Here is a 16,526-nt window from a genome sequence, read left to right as displayed (position 1 = left end):
TTTATACTCTCCATATAACTCTTTTAATGTTGTGAGCACTTTTTCACAAATGTATTTGAATTTCCTTCATAAAGAATTTCACAAAGCACTTCTAATTTTTTTTGTTTTATTCGTTGGATCTAAAATTACACCCAAACCATAAATCAAGGGCAAATCCCCAAAGTACTTTGCAAATTTTGACTTCATATCACAAACATTAAGCTATTGGAAAAGATCATTGTTTTCAATTTCAAGACAAATGTCTTTTATTTTAGTTATTTCTTTTAGTACTAAAAGAATAGTTGGATAGTGAGAGCCATAAATTATTTCAGTGGATCCATAAAATTGAACTAAATGTTCTCTCCAAAGTGATGCAATATCCCAATCTTCATCTATTAAAAATGGTTGATGTTTGATTTTTGTTTGAAATAATCCTAAAGCTGCTTTATATTTTGTAGCCACTTCCAACATCTTATAAGTTGAATTCCATCTAGTTTTCACATTTAATGGAACATTTATGAGTTTTAACCCTATATTTTGACAACATGTTAGAAAAACTTGGTACTTGGTCGGTGATGTATGAAAGATGGTTACTAAACTTCTAATGTTGGCTACAGATTGATTTATTGTTTTCAAACCATCTTGCACAATTAAACTTAAAATATAAGCACAACAACGAACATGCAATAATTTACCATTGCAGATTTGGCACATCGATTTCTAGGTGCTTTGCCAAGTTATAGTCCTTCGCATGGCACACTCCCTCTGTTCAAATTAAATTCAAGAAATTTTAACAAAAAAATGGAAACGATGAACCAAATTTCATTGAGAATAAATAAAAATATAAGCTTTTTGTGTGTACCTTGGAACATGTGTTGGAGATTTCTCTCATGTTCTTCTCTAGGATGATCTAGGATAGAAAAAACCAAATCTAATAGATCAAAACCATGAACAACAAACTTTTCATTTTCATTTTCATTTTCATTCTATTTCAGTTTCAAAGGAAACAAACAGAAAATTAGATAGAGAAATACCATGGTTGCGAAGTTGAGCTGACGACTAGAGGAAGAGATGATGGCAAATGAAAAAGGTCGAAGTTTCTCTTGCATTCGTTATCGTCTACTGTGAAGTAAACCCTAAATCTCTTATGTGTGCGATTTATAGTCAGTTTGTGGCAAATTTTATGGGCTTTGTTTGTGTTAGTTTTGTTTATGGGCCTTATTCTTGGCCTTAGCCTGTTATTTTCCCCCTTTTTTTTCTTTTTTTTTTCCTTTCCTTTTTTGGTTGAAAAATAAATAAATATTTTTTAATCATGTTGGAGAATGTAAAAGAGCTTTTTTCTAATTCAAATGGAAAGTGATTTCAAACTTGAGACATCTTTCAATGTTGAAAAGATAATTAATTAATTATAGAAACATTGGGATAAAATCGAATTGGGATGATGCTAATTGTGAATGTTCATATTGTATTGGATTATACTTCAATTAATTAATAGGTACTATATTTCTTCTAATGAGTTAGACTGTGAATCAAATAATAAAACTCATGCATATGCCTAATGGAGCTTTAGGCCCAAGAATTGTAGGCTGGGGTGAAAATGGGTTAAAACCTCAAGTTTGGGATGAGGGAAAAATAATTTTCAAGTATAATCTTTCCGATTAGGAAGGTTGAGCTAGTCTAGTCTAGCCCACGAATAGGCTTGGGCCAACAAAAGCCCACTGTGTCCATGCAAAACTTGTTTCATTTTCTTTCTTCTTCTTTTTTCTTTTTGTTACTTTTGCTTCTTCTTTTTTCAGTCACAAAATAGCTCAATTATGAGAGAAATTGTCTCTAATAATGAGATGTACTCTTGGTATAACTGCTAAATACATTAAGTTTTTTTATGACCTTTTCTGTTGAGAGGAACGATACTATACTAAACTCAAACAAACTACATGGATGCTGGAAGACATCAAACCAGTTAAGCAAGGCCACAGTTACCAAATTAACGACTTCCTGTACAAATTACATGTGCATACTAACTTATTAGCCAAACCAAATAACACAAACCACCTATTCGAATAGCCATTTACAATTAGAACAAAGAACCACATAACTCCATCAAATAAGGTCATAGTAACAAGTCGCTACCATAAGTTATTCAAATAATCAAACCCAGTTCGCAAAACACTCAAAGAAACAATCCCAGTTACAAAAATCAATAGATCCAATGACAAATAAATATGATGAAACAAATTAATTACCGTGGGCAGTCATCAGATGGGCCCAAGGGGCGACCGGAGGCTTGGCTTGCTTCTTCAAAGCCGTAGGGAGAATCTCATACGGAAGGTTGAGGTAGTTCCTCAAAAACTCAATACCATCATTGGTTAGGTACCATTAGTAGTGCATCCAAGCGAAAGTTTCTCTCACATACTCCTTGGATTTGAAGCTCTGCATCAGCTTAATCACTGGCAGATTTGGCCCATCGATTTCTGGGTGCTTTGCCAATTTAAAGTCCTTCTTTGCATAGCACACTCCCTTTACTCAAATTAAATTCAAGAAATTTTAACAAAAAAAATGGAAACGAAGAACCAAATTTCATTGAGAATAAATAAAAATCTAAGCTTTTTGTGTGTACCTTGGAATATGTATTTGGAGATTTCTCTCATGTTCTTCTATGGGATGATCTATGATAGAAAAAACTGAATGTAACAGATCAGAACTATGGACAACCAACTTTTCTTTTTCTTTTTCATTACAGTTTGTATCGTATTTGATCGCTCCACTTACATCATAACACGTGGAAAGAGTATGAAGCTAGGAAACACTGCGTCCCACTGATACATCAGTTAGGTATGAAAATCGGTATCCGCGACCGATTCATTACCCAGTATAGCTGTCAGTCTCCTAATCGGCAAGCGTTCCAGAAGTTCCTCGGACATACAATCGGTATGCTGTGCCGATTATGCAGGACAACCTCGAACCCCTCCCCCCCATTTAGATATTTTGCGGAGACTCGTGTCGACCTCATAAGACACTCCCAAGAGTCCCATATCGAAACTAAGTGCTAAAAGCATACCAAGCACTCTCTATAGATAGGGCCTCTTGCCCTAGACATAAGGTAAGACTTTCAACTTGATTCTCATGCTCTAGCATTTATCAATAGCAAAGTTTTTTCGTAACTTACTTTAGCATTGAAAGGTCTTCGGCTGGTACCACATTGTTTCTCTAGACCTCATATGTTGTTTCTGTCCTTAGCCTAGGCCCAGCCTCACATCCTAATAACGTGCTCATACCAAGGGCTCAATCGGTCCTTAGACCATCCACGTCACCTGTAAGTTGCTTCTATTTCTATATGTTTAGTTTTAGTGCCAACAATTGTTTCACACGAAACAAACAGAGAATTGCATAGAGAAATACCATGGTTGCGAAGTTGAGCTGACGACTAGAGGAAGAGACTGCGGCAAACAAAGAAGGTTGAGGCGTCTCTCGCACTCGTTATCGTCTACTCTGAAGTAAATCCTAAATCTCTGATGTATGCGATTTGTAGTCGGTTTGGGGCAAATTTTATGGGCATTGTTTGTGTTAGTTTTGTTTATGGGCCTTGTTCTTGGCCTTAGCCTATTATTTTCACTTTGGATTTTTTTTTTTTTTGGTTGGTTGAAAAATAAATATGTTTTTTTAAATCATGTTGGAGAATGTAAAAGAGCTATTTCCTAATTCATAGGGGAAGCGATTTCAAACTTTGGACCTCTTTCAACATTGAGAAGATAGATAAATAATTAACTGTAGAAACATTGGGATAAAATCGAATTAGGATGATGCTAATTGTGAATGTTCCTATTGTATTGGATTACACTTCAATTAATTAATAGCTATTATATTTCGTATAATGAGTGAGATTGTGCATCAAATAATAAAACTCAAGCAAATGCCTAATGGAGGGTTTAGGCCCAATAGTTGTTTTTTATTGTCACCAAAGCCAAGAATTCTAGGCTGGGGTGAAAATGAGTTAAAACCTCAGGTTTGGGACGAGCCAAAAGTAATTTTAAAGTCCAATCTTTCCAATTAGGAAGGCTGAGCTAGTCTAGTCTAGCCCACAAATAGGCTTGGGCCAACAAATGCCCACTGTGCCCATGCAAGACTAGTTTCAATTTCTTTCTTCTTCTTTGTTTTTTTATTACTTCTGCTGCTGCTTCTTTTTAAGTCACAAAATCTCTCAATTATTAGAGAAATTGTCTCTAATAACGAGCTATACTCTTGGCTTGACCGCTACATACATTTTATGTGTTTTGATAACATTTTCTATTGAGAAGTGCAATACCATACGAAACTTATACAAACTACAGATGCTGGAACACATCAAACCAGATAAGTATCAGATTTTCCATTCGAAATACCAAGACAAAAACTATGACATGTTACTGAAGGTCGCACAAAAATGACGGTCAAAAAACGCAGGAAAATAATTATTAAACGTCATATACGAAATTTCTCAACGACATATAGAAAACAGAAAATAAATTTTGCAAAGTGCAATTCATAGACCATATAGAATAAAAACAAACATCTAATACAATCCCAAGACTCTTGCAAGTCAAACAAAACTGCTATTCTCTCCAAGTACAGAATGTCATCCGTTCTTAAATGCAAACTTAGGAAACCAAACGGTGTCCAAGTAATCCATTTCCTTAGGAGAGATCAGAGCTTGCTGGGCCAGCACCAAAACCACCAGCTCCACCAGATCCACCGGCACCACGACCAAAGCCAGGCCTACTACCCTGATATTTCGGGAGAAAGAACCATAATGAGTTAACAAATGCATCATTTTTCCAAAGTGAGGAAATCTTCTAATCATAAAACACATTTAAGTGGGCAGTATATAAGTTTGTAAAGTCCTCATTAACAAGGTACTTGGGATCAGATAGAATACAATTCCAAAATGTAAAGAAGAATAGAATATCATCGGAAGGCAATTGATCTCCAACCCAATACATGGTAAAAAGACATAGTACCTAAATGATAAATATATAAAAAAAAACTGCTTGACAACGGAAATATTACCCCGAAAGAAGGTCTGTAGTCAGCAGGTGCTCCACCCTTGTCACCAAAATCACCCCCTGGTGCACGAGGACCTGAACGGTACCCATCCCTGTCACCAAATCTGCGTTCTCCTCCATCAAAGCGAGGTGGGCCGCTGTTCACATCATCAAAACATCCACATTACATTCCAACCAATCAAGGGGTTCAACAAACGAACTAGAAAAGGAAGCACATATCTGTCGCAGTTTACTTACACAAATCAGTTAAATAACTTCCTAAATGATCGATATCACATACTCTAGAACAAAGAACCAGACTCAATAAAAATCAATAGATCCAACAACCAATAAAGACGATGAAACAAATCAATTACCGTGGGCGGTCACCAGATGGGCCCAAGGGGCGACCAGGAGGCTTGGCCTGCTTCTTCAAAGTTGCAGGGACAATCTCAGATGGAAGGTTGAGGTAATTCCTCAAAAACTCAATACCATCATTGGTCAGGTACCAGTAGTAGTGCATCCAAGCAAAAGTTTCTCTCACATACTCCTTGGATTTGAAGCTCTGCATCAGCTTAATCACCTGCAGATTTGGCACATCGATTTCTGGGTGCTTTGCCAAGTTATAGTCCTTCTTTGCATAGCACACTCCCTCTGTTCAAATTAAATTCAATAAATTTTAACAAAAAAATGGAAACGAAGAACCTAATTTCATTGAGAATAAATAAAAAACTAAGTTTTTTGTGTGTACCTTGGAATAGGTATTTGGAGATTTCTCTCCTGTTCTTCTCTGAGATGATCTAGGATAGAAAAAACCAAATGTAACAGATCAGAACCATGAACAAACAAACTTTTTCATTTTCATTTTCATTTCAGTTTCACAGGAAACAAACAGAGAATTGGATAGAGAAATACCATGGTTGCGAAGTTGAGCTGATGACTAGAGGAAGAGACGGCGGCAAACGAAGAAGGTCGAGGTCTCTCTCGCACTAGAGGAAGAAAATAAAAGAGAGAAATTCCTTATCTTCCAATACAGAACATCCACATCCAATAGAGTTATGAGCCGAAAAAAGCTTCGGAAAATCCATGAGAATATAAACAACAATGAAGGCAAATATTATACAAAAAACAGTAAAGGCAATTCTTTTACCTGTGTTAGAGAGCCCTCAGAATATAAAAGAGAAAATTGTAAGTACCGAAAAAACAACAATGAATATAACATGTTGAACCACAGAGAACAAATGCAAATAGGATTTAAATACTAAAAAGACTGATAAACTAGAAGGAAGATGAGATATACCTGATATTGTGATGAGAGAGCAAAGCAAGCCGGAGAATCAAGCGATTTGACAACAGTGAATCATGAGCATAGAGAGGGGATCGATGAATGAGAGTCGAGAGAAGAAGAGAAGACGAGAGAACAGTGAAGAGGAGGCGGCTGGAAAGAAGATGAGTTCAATTAGGTTTCACGAAGTTAAAAAATAATTTTAAGAATCCCGCTGTGATTTATTTATTTATTTATTATTTAGAAGACCTTTTCTATTGAGTGGGGCGATAACATACTAAACTCACACACACTACACGGATGCTAGGACTCGAACCCAGAACCTTGTATGAGGGAGTAAATACTCTGAATCCCGCTATGATTTTTAATGACTACTCACTCTGATTGTTCTATTGTTATTAGGCTTGTAAAACGGGCCGGGCTTAGTAAGGCCATCTCTAACATGTTAGGGCTAAATTCAAATTTTTACTCTTCAAAATACAACTATTCATGTATTTTTAGGACTCAAATTTTTTTTCCCTCCAACCTTGCAGACTCATAATTTGAGTCCACAAATTTATTAAATTGTTTAAGAATGATTAGCCCTTAAATTTTTTTTATTGTTAATTTTTCTTGACATTATTTTGTTTCAACGTTCGTGATTTAATTTTCTAAATATTTTAACTTTAAAAAAAATAAAATTCCAAAATATAATAGAATTTCACTTAAAATAAAAACAAGTACAACAACATTTTATTTCATGGACTCTGAAAGTAAAAACAAGTAGCGCACGATTTATATTAAAAACAATGGAACCATACGATTTTTTTAAAAGTGGCAGCAATCCCTGGAGTTGCTACTTTTGCGTATTCCCGGAATAATTTGAACCATTCATTAAAGCCATTGCCATAATTGTCTTCCATTTTTACTTTGACTTCATTGAATTCCTTTATTCTCATTTAATAATATTCTGAACTTTTGCCCACCTCCACTTGTGTTTTTCAATTATTTTCTGAACCCTTTCCCATCTTCTATTGTCTTATTTCAATCATGTTTTGAACAATTGCTCATCTTTGTCCATATCACTTTATTGGATTCCCTTATCTTTTCCTATCTTCAATCAATTATTTTTTGAACCATTTCCCATATCTTATTGTCTTGTTTCAATCATATTCTGAACCATTACTCATCTTTGTTCATCTCACTTTATTGGATTCCCTTATCTTTCCCTATATTTTCCTATTTTCATTCAATTATTTTCAAACATGTGGGTCATCTTATTTTCTTGTCCATTTTAATAAGGGTAATTCTACAGAATTGACCACACAATCTCCTTCAATCTCATTCTCATTCTTACAATGAATTCACGTGGGAAGGCTATACAAAATTTCTTCAATGATGGTTCTGATGATAATAACCTTCATCAACAGAGGGTTGCAATAGCCGTTCAACACCATTCGTTTTGTTGGAGCAATAAGCGCAACAATCCAAACATGGTGGTTTTGTTGTAGGCTGTGAATACAAGAATTGGAAGAGAGAAAAACATCATAAGAGTCTCATGGAGGACTATTATGTGAAAGACCACTTTATCCCCCAGTTGACTTTAGCAGGCGGTTCTGCATGAGAAGAGAGCTTTTCTATTGCATCTTGAACGATGTTGTTGCACATGAGCCATACTTTACCCAGAAGATAGACGCTTGTGGACGACAAAGTCTATTCCTAGATCAGAAGCTAGTGGCCGTTTTTTAAGATTTGCGAAGCATGATACAACTTGAAAGGCCTATTCGGAGGTTTATTATCATTCAAGAAAAGTGTTTTTGCATTCATATCCTACCCACGAAATAAAATAAAAATCAAGTTAATAATTGAAAAGAATTAGAATTATAAATTTAAGTATTGAAAAAAATGGATACTCACCACATCTTCAAAATTGGAGCCACTCACATGCATTCCATGGAGAACATTGTTAGTTGATGATCTTGAACCGAGAAGCAATAGCTTGCAGTGATCGTACCCTGGCTCCGCTCATGCCAGAATTATTTTCCATAAACTTTTGGTACACACGCAACCAAAATAAGTAATTTGATTGATTGGTGCCAATAGCCCCATCTTCAGAGATAGAAACTCACCATTTGCACAATGCATCATCTTCTTGTGGTTTCCAATTCACACCTCTTTGGGGTTTTGGGGCCATTCTCAACACGAATGAAAGTAGAATATTGGCTGTTGTAGCAACCCAACAATCAATAGAGTTGCTTTTGGACGAAAAGACCGTTGTTGAAGAGTTGATCAACTTCTTTGCTTGGAAGGGAAGGGAACAAAGGGTTTTGGCCGACAAGCAAGGGTTTGTGTTGAATGACATTTTCATTCCAAAGAAGAAAAGGAGCAGACTTGGTCATGTTTCTCTTAACATGAAAACACTAAAAAGGAATAAAGAATGTACTGCTGATCCTAACAATTCTGAGAGTGGGAGCCAGAAAAAGAAGAAAGAAGAAGGGGTTCATGTTCAGAATTGGACAAAGAAAAGAGAGTGCTCGATTGGAGCAACGGCCAACAAAGACCGTAATTACATAGATAACCGCTCCTTCCCTTCTCCGTCTTTAAGGGGATGCAGCAAGATTGCCAAGGCAAATAACTGGTCATTCGGCGTCAGTGATGTTTCCAAGCTTCGCTTTGTGATTGTCAAGCTTAATAGCACCACCACAAATGAGGAACCTCACCAACATCTTGGATCAACTTCTTCTGGGACCTCTCTTACTCATCAATATGAGTAAGCAAAACTGGAGTATCAACTTATTGTCTCAATGAGTAACTCTTAGTACGTAATACGTATAGATATAATATGTAGAGATTCTTTTGAATTCGTGTTTCAGAAACCAACTTCATAGAAATTAATTACACTTTAGATCAATATTCATTTATATGATGATGAAGGGTTGAACTGTATTTTTTTAAATCTCTTCAATGGAATCAAATGAATTTTTCATGTACTCTTCTCTCTTCCCACACTGTTTTGTCTATGTGTCCATTTATATATTAGTTTACTGATTCGTTGGAATCTTTCTTCTGAGAGAGTGATAGATAGAGAAATTCTTAAAGTTACTGATTTGAGATTTTCCCTGTAGTGTGATTCATCATGACTGGGAGTTTGTACTGTGTGTGGCTTTCATGGTTCTTTTGCTTTGTTTTTTATATTTGGTATCCCTAAATGGACTACTTTTCCATTCCTTTCTGTACTCATTTCCTTTCTTCCATAAAATTCAGTTTCTTATAGGCTATAACAAAGGAACTGATAGCCACTTTATCTTACATTTTACTAGACTGTGTATTAAACTTCTGGTCCCTATGGGCTATTTCCGCAGCCGCCTTCTCTGTTCGAATTCATAAACCTTTCGAAGATTTAGGATCTATTGTTTTTGTGGTAATTCAACTTCATTTCTTACATAGTAGAATCCCCCAGTTAAGAGTTTAGGAAAGTTTGTAGTTGGTTAGGTATGAGGAATTAGAATATAAAACAGTGGTTGAATTATGTTTTTCTTTGAAGTCATGCAGATTCCGTGCAAGTAAGATTCCCGGATCTCTTTTTCAATTCTTTTCCGGATCAATATGATATAGAGGATTTATTTTAGATGCTTTTGTTAGTTGTATGTTCAGGAAAGATAGCTATGACCATATCCTTACTAGCATTTCCACAAGCATGGATTGCATGTTTGGCAGCTGCGATGTTTTCCAGATTATCTTTATATCAGTTAGTGATGGTTGCACGGTTACATTTAAGTCAGATTTTGAGTTTATATTAGAATGGATACAGAGATTTTATTTTTTTTAATCTTATTTTCTTCGACCTGATTCCTTGTTGCAGGAATAAAAATTACAAAACCTAAAAGAAACAATTGTCAGTAGTCCAACCCGAGAGCTGGGAAGAGACTGTGGCAGGATCAGTTGCTACATGACTTGTCTTACGGAGTATTATACTGGGCCACTTGGTTCTATTGAACACGATGAGTCCTCGAAGAATAAATTGAAAGAACCCAGAGCTATCAAATCTGGCAGGTCTTCCCACGAAGAGAAGGTGGCAATGTCACAAGAAGAGAAGAAATCCAGGCCTTGGAAGATGATGGAGTTCCACAATATCAAGATGCAAACACATCATTGATAAAGGAGTCTATGATCTCATATTGCGTTTACGTGCTATCTATGTCGATTTAGTTCAGTTTCATATCTCATATTGCACCAATTTACTTTTTGTAGTCAAATTCTTATATCATTTTTTTTCACGGGTTGAGCTATGTGTTACTTATGAAGGATCAAGATTTGTTGTAAATGATCTTAAGTTGCTAATGGATACATTTCACCGTGTCGAGCTCACTGGTGCTTTGTGGAAACTCTTTTCACAGGTTAAGAAGCATATCATCATTTGGGGAGTCTTGAATCAAGTGACAGGAATACTCATTAAATAAAGCATCATTAAATTATAGAGAGCCACTAATTGTCTTTTCTCTCTCCTCAAATTTAGGAGCTTTTAGAGATCTCCCTATTTTAAGAGATGGATAGTGAGGGAGCATGGTTGGAGTTGTATTTTTCCAATTCTTCTTTAAAACTTGTTTAAGGAGGTGGTTTAAGGAGCTCATTGTGGATGCTCTTATTAGGCAGCACAAAAAAAAATTCCTTTCAAGGTTTGTGGACTCGTTCCCTACGTGCATAAATACAGAGCTATGAAAGGGGTTTGTAGTTGAAGTGATTAAGAGCGATCCAAAATCCTATTTTCAAATCTCCTTCCTTTAATATAGTTTGTATAAAAAAGAAAAAAAATACTAAACTATTATTGGAGCCATTATTGTCAATTTCTCTCAAATACTTTATTGAAGTACCAACAACAGTACTCTACGTACATAAATAAAACTCACAAACCCAATACCATTACTTGACTGAAACTCATATAGCCATGGTTTCGCCGCATTTAACCTCATATCCACGTGGTCTACACAGTTCAGAGCGGGTGTAGCGTTACTCGAACACCATGTTGTGGCCTAAGTGTAAGAAATTGAAACGGGGAGTGGACGTAGGCCGGAGAGAGGGTGAATGAGTGGTTCTGTAGAATCATTGACAGAGCAATCTTTGCTTCAATGGTTACAAAATGGAAGCCCACACAAGTTCGAGGTCCCATTCCAAAGGGAAGGAATGCGACCATGTTATCCTTGGTAGCTTTAGCAACCCCTTCTGAGAATCTCTCTGGTTTGAAAAGGTGCACGTCTTCTCCCCAAAATTTAGGATCAAGGTGAAATGCTAGGTTTGGGAGTAGCAGTTCAACATTAGCAGGGACTGTGAGATTTCCCAGTCTAACTTCCCTCTCAGTTTTCCTTTCCAAGGAAACAATAGGAGAGTATAATCTCAGGGACTCATTGATAATCATACTCATCTGCATTGCATGCATCAAAGTTAAAATTAGACAGTAAATAATCAGCATGCATTTCAAACTTACAATAATCAAATAATTGAATTGATTTTTCTTATTTACTGTTTTGAGTTTGGCAATGCCATCTGGGTTTGGAGTTTGTTTGCCAAATAGTTGTAGGACCTCCTTTCTTGCTTCCTCTTGCCAATCTCTATGGAGGGCCAGAAGAAAGACAGTCCAAGCAAGCAAACTGGTAGTGGTTTCTTGTCCAGCCAAGTAGAAAGTCTTGCACTCGTCGACCAAATTGTCCACTGAAATCCTCTGCTTCTCATTGGTATCATGGCGAGCCTCTAAAAGCAATCCAAGAAAATCACTCCCAAAGCCGTCTTCTTCTCCAGCCATTGCCTTCTTTTCTCTTTTCTTAATAAGCTCCATTACGCTGTTGCGTATTCCTTTCTCAAGCTCCGCTGATTCAATCTCATCTCTGGTTTTAAAGATCTTACTGCAACATCGAAAATGAAAGAACATTGGTGTGACCAATAGTTGTTTGCTGCAAAGCTTAGAAGGAAACATAGTTTTATGCATAACAAGGCTGAGTTACGTACCTGATACCTGGAAACCTAATTTTGTGAGTATTTTTGAATGTCAAGAAGGCTAACTTCATCAACATTTCAAAAATGTTCTCGCCTTCTAAGTAGCTGCTGCCAAAGGCTGTTCTGGAAATCACTTCTGAAGTGAAAAACCTGAACTCGTCGTAAACTTCAATCTCTCTGCCTTGATGGTTTTTCAACCTCTCAAGCATTGTCTCGCCACTGGCTATCATTGCTGGGATCATACTCTGATGAACAAAATGGGAAAATTCTACTTTAAATTTGTTATGCTCGAAGAAAGAATCACCAATAATATACAACGTTAGGAACTCACTTTTAACCTCTCTCCATGGAAGGCATGGTTGGCCAGCTTTTTCATCTTGGACCATTTTTCACCTGAGGATCTTGTGAGGCCATCTCCTAATAGCTTCTTCACATATCCTATTGTCTCTGCTTTTTGTACAGCCCCATCATTGTTATTCAGTATGTCTTTGCATATTGCAGCTTCTGTAATGACAAGCTGAGGTTTGGAGCCATGCCATTGAAGATAATTCTTCCCTGTTTCCAAAGTGTAGCAAGTTTGTTGATACAGAAGCAATTTCAAAATACAAAAATAATTGCACCAAACAAACAGCAATATGAGATACAAATGTTGACGCTCAAAAATGGTTCGGCACTTTTGAGCCCAACTTAGTGATAAGATGAGATGGGTGATGGGTGAAAATGAGGGCCTTCACCATGTGAGTGAGGATTATATTCTCATTATTATAATGATGTGTATTTACATTTGTACAAGGGGTTAGACCCCAAATATAAAGAGAAGAAGGGTGAAGCCCATGACTAAAGATCAACTCAGCCCAAAAGCCCCCTTCTTAACTGGAGAGTGGTCTCCTTTTATAGGTGAGGGGGAGTCTTCACTTTTTGTAATATTCCAATGTGGGACTCTTTGTTTTGCCTAGAGTTGTTCTAGTTGCTTGGTCAAATATGGTATAAACAACCAAGTTTGAAACGAATCATCCTGTCAATCATGAACAGACTTGAGATTTGACAATTGGTCGTGGTTGTTTATCAAACAATTACAGTAGTTGAAGATGCATGAAGGGAAGGGTTTCTTTACCATATAACTTGGTCCACAAGTGAATGTGAGGTTGAGCTTGAGGAAAGCTGTCATGGAATAAGCTCATGGGCCTGCTCATGGCTTCCCTTTTCATGTTGGAGATTTCTATGGTGTTTCCATGGATAAATCTGTAAGAAGGGCCTTTGATCCCCTGCAGAGCCATCAGCTTCCGTATGTGAGTCGGTTTCCACCATAGCTTTTCAAACATCTTGATCATAGCCGACAACAGCAGCAACATTACACAAACAATGCTTGAGACAAGGATCATTTTTCCTAATTCTTCTCTCTTCATCTCCTTCTCCTCTCAACCTACCTAGCCAGTTTCTCAGTTTTCTTCCTCTCCTGTTTCTCTTTAACAAGCTTCTTGCTCGTCTTTGTTGATGATAAGTATTACTTGGTTTGGGAGAACAAACGAAAATGAAAATGAAAATGATTACTTCCAATTTATGCAAGATTCGTCTATTTAGAGTTAAAATTACAAGTTGTAGGGTAATCTATGGGAGAATAAAACGTTTAAAACAGCTGTAAGCCTGCCTTGTATAGTTATAGTATATAGCCTTTGGGTCGCTGAAAACAACGGCTCCTGATCAACCGTCATCGGATGACTTCAACGTCTTCCACGTAGGAAGGGCCCACCTCCAGAGTGTAAGAATCTCAGTTGAATTGAATCCCACTCGTCTTCGTGTAAGAGCGTCACAGAAGCTCATCATCCATATCGGTTACGGTTAACGGTTAGGAGAATTCGATTTAAAAAATGACTTATTATTTTATTTTCTCTATTTTTAATTTTTCGGAGGACTGATATATTTATATAATATGAATTTAAATAATACATAAATTAGTACATTAAAGGACTTATAAATCTCAAGTGCGCATTAGTCAAAATAATGTCACGAAACAATCACAAATCTTCCTCACTTTCATTACGTCAATAAGGAAAAAACCTATTAAGAATAGTCGTGCTTTAGTCATCCGATCATTCTTATTTTAAAATGAAAATATACTTAATATCCTAGCTCTTTATCTCAACTTTTCTTTTTCCCACTTTGTGTGCGACCCTTGACATGCATAATATATCGTAGCGTTAGGAAGTCAACCATTGTTGGAGAACCAGTTAACCACGCCCACAATAGTGTCCACATGTATTGACCGTTATATTTACGTTATGTGCCCACACAAAATTGACCGTAATAATTATAAATAAATAAAAAGGTAAAAATTGTAGCATTGTCGATTTTAAAATTTTATTTAATTTTCCTACAATCTTTTTTTTTATATATATAATCAAATTAAAAAGAAAAAAAAAGGCCAAACCACTTGCGTCATTTTTCTAAAATTTTGAAGGCATTAAAAGTAAAGAAAATAAATAAAACGTGGAATACATGTGAGAGAAGAAGCGTTCGGAAACAGAGCAAGAGCAGAAAAGCAACTTATAGTTAGGATCCTAATAAGATTTGAATCGCTTTGCCAGTTGGTTTAATTCCTTGGCCTTCAAGGATAATAACACCACCATCACAAAGGATTTGGAAACACACTCTCTCTCTCTCCAACGTGAATCCTCTTCATATAAGGAAACCCCCACTTGTATATCTCATCATAATTTGGAAACCCAGTTCAATTCACAGCAAACTCTCTCTCGCTCTCTTCAATTCGGAAGTTGAGTGATCTCTCTGTCACTCAACATTTTGGAAACCCACTTGTTTTTCTGATCATTCTGTCAGTCTAAGCAGTAAAGTACGTTTCTTTTCTAAGTTTAATTTGTTTGTGTGTGGGTTTGTTTCAACGGGAGTGATGGGCAAAATGAAGGTTATTGATTCTGGGGTTGATGAGTTTCCTTCAAATTCTCTGAATCTTGAGTCTTATGAAGTTGATGTGAAACATTGGGAGGAAGATGTTGAGAAAAGGGCATCAGCATCTTCATCATCTCTGTCTTCCTTGGAGCTATTGGCTGATGTAGCAATCCAACAATCAATGGAGTTGCTTTTGGACGAAAAGACCGTTGTTGAAGAGTTGATCAACTTCTTTGCTCGAAAGAGAAGGGAACAAAGGGTTTTGGCAGGCAAGCTAGGGTTTGAGTTGAATAACATTTTCATTCCAAAGAAGAAAAGGAGCAGACTTGGCCCTCTTTCTCTTAAAAGGAAGGGAGAATATTCTGATGATCATAATTGTTTTGGGAGTGACAACCTTCTCCAAAATGACAACAACAACAATCTGAACCAGAAAAAGAAGAAGCAGAAAAGGGTTCATGTTCAAACTGAACAATTGGAGCCAAAACCAGAGTTGCCTCAAGAACTAAAACACATTATTAGTGGAATTGGTGGAGATGTGAAACTTGTAATCCAGAAGAAGATATGTGCGTCTGATATGTCTGCAAATAATGCTCGATTTTCGATACCAGGGATTAAGGGCAAAAGCGCAGACTTTCTTAAGGAAAAGGAGCAGAGTGATTTGGATATTCGTGACAGTGACAAGAAGAAGCGGCTGATTGGTATCCCTGTTTTGATGCTCAACCCATATGATCTGAGCTTCGATTCTTTACGCCTGAAGAAATGGCAAATGGGAGGCAACCATGTGTACAATCTGGTTTCGGGATGGAGAAAGGTTGCCAAGGCAAATAAACTCGAGGAAGATGAGATGGTGCAGCTTTGGTCATTCCGCCTCAACCATGACTCTCAGCTTTGCTTTGTGCTTGTCAAAGTTAATAGCACCACCACCACAAAGGAGGAAGCTCACCAACATATTGGATCAATTTCTTGTCCCAACAATGAGCAACTCTCTTAGTACATAACATATACATATACACACAAATATAAAGTGCTCTTTTGTTTCTATTTAGGGATTCTTTCGGTTTCGTGTTTTGGAAACCAACTTCATAGGAATTACACTTTAGATCAATATTCTTTTATGATGATGGAGGGTTGAATTGTATTTTTCTAAATCTCTTCAATAGAATCAAATGAATTTTTTATGTGCTCCTCTCTTTCCACACTATTTAATCTCTCTCTGCATTTATAGGTAGCTTATGCTTCATATTGGACTGCTGGTTGACACTTTTCACCACTTCCTCCGGCTCAAAAGTGCGTGTTGGAATCTTTCTTTTAAGAGAGTGATAGGGAAATTCTTAGAGTTGCTGATTTCTTAAGAGTTACTAAACCCTTTGACT

General features: G+C 36.7%; 3 protein-coding genes and 1 long non-coding RNA gene across 5 annotated transcripts; 1 reads left to right on the top strand and 3 right to left on the bottom strand.

Annotated features, from left to right (window-relative positions):
- Nucleotides 555–1,505, bottom strand: LOC109950179. The gene is made up of 3 exons (XR_002272478.1): nucleotides 1,014–1,505; nucleotides 842–889; nucleotides 555–744 (listed from the first exon to the last, which is right to left on the bottom strand). It is a non-coding gene; the product is annotated as an uncharacterized LOC109950179 (long non-coding RNA).
- LOC18789975 (40S ribosomal protein S10-1) lies at nucleotides 4,401–6,468 on the bottom strand. 2 transcript variants are annotated; one of them, XM_020568037.1, is made up of 6 exons: nucleotides 6,298–6,468; nucleotides 5,913–6,021; nucleotides 5,749–5,797; nucleotides 5,375–5,651; nucleotides 5,023–5,155; nucleotides 4,401–4,739 (listed from the first exon to the last, which is right to left on the bottom strand). In XM_020568037.1, the coding sequence occupies exons 2-6, from the start codon at nucleotides 5,913–5,915 to the stop codon at nucleotides 4,650–4,652; spliced, it is 552 nt and encodes a 183-aa protein (XP_020423626.1). In that variant the 5' UTR covers nucleotides 5,916–6,021; nucleotides 6,298–6,468; the 3' UTR covers nucleotides 4,401–4,649. The 2 variants fall into 2 exon arrangements, with proteins under 2 accessions (XP_020423626.1, XP_007223545.1); XM_007223483.2 differs by having other exon boundaries at nucleotides 5,913–5,986; nucleotides 6,298–6,467.
- LOC18789978 (cytochrome P450 CYP749A22) lies at nucleotides 10,985–13,811 on the bottom strand. The gene is made up of 5 exons (XM_007226345.2): nucleotides 13,364–13,811; nucleotides 12,581–12,804; nucleotides 12,262–12,494; nucleotides 11,780–12,158; nucleotides 10,985–11,680 (listed from the first exon to the last, which is right to left on the bottom strand). The coding sequence occupies exons 1-5, from the start codon at nucleotides 13,653–13,655 to the stop codon at nucleotides 11,252–11,254; spliced, it is 1,557 nt and encodes a 518-aa protein (XP_007226407.2). The 5' UTR covers nucleotides 13,656–13,811; the 3' UTR covers nucleotides 10,985–11,251.
- On the top strand, nucleotides 14,788–16,330 carry LOC18792755. The gene has a single exon (XM_020555337.1). The coding sequence runs from the start codon at nucleotides 15,155–15,157 to the stop codon at nucleotides 16,142–16,144; it is 990 nt and encodes a 329-aa protein (XP_020410926.1). The 5' UTR covers nucleotides 14,788–15,154; the 3' UTR covers nucleotides 16,145–16,330.

This window comes from Prunus persica, chromosome G1 (assembly GCF_000346465.2).
Source record: "Prunus persica cultivar Lovell chromosome G1, Prunus_persica_NCBIv2, whole genome shotgun sequence".
In the NCBI taxonomy this organism is placed as follows: domain Eukaryota; kingdom Viridiplantae; phylum Streptophyta; class Magnoliopsida; order Rosales; family Rosaceae; genus Prunus; species Prunus persica.
Note: the sequence above shows the minus strand (reverse complement) of the source record. Positions and strands in the feature narration are given on the sequence as shown.

Coding starts and splice junctions, on each gene's coding strand:
- LOC18789975 (XM_020568037.1), bottom strand. Junction 5,156..5,374: donor CCATCTGGTGACCGCCCACG/GTAATTGATTTG, acceptor TGATGTGAACAG/CGGCCCACCTCGCTTTGATG. Junction 4,740..5,022: donor ACTACAGACCTTCTTTCGGG/GTAATATTTCCG, acceptor CCGAAATATCAG/GGTAGTAGGCCTGGCTTTGG.
- LOC18789978 (XM_007226345.2), bottom strand. CDS start 13,655: ATGAAGAGAGAAGAATTAGGAAAAATGATCCTTGTCTCAAGCATTGTT. Junction 12,495..12,580: donor TCCATGGAGAGAGGTTAAAA/GTGAGTTCCTAA, acceptor TTTGTTCATCAG/AGTATGATCCCAGCAATGAT. Junction 11,681..11,779: donor GCATTGCCAAACTCAAAACA/GTAAATAAGAAA, acceptor CATGCAATGCAG/ATGAGTATGATTATCAATGA.
- LOC18792755 (XM_020555337.1), top strand. CDS start 15,155: ATGGGCAAAATGAAGGTTATTGATTCTGGGGTTGATGAGTTTCCTTCA.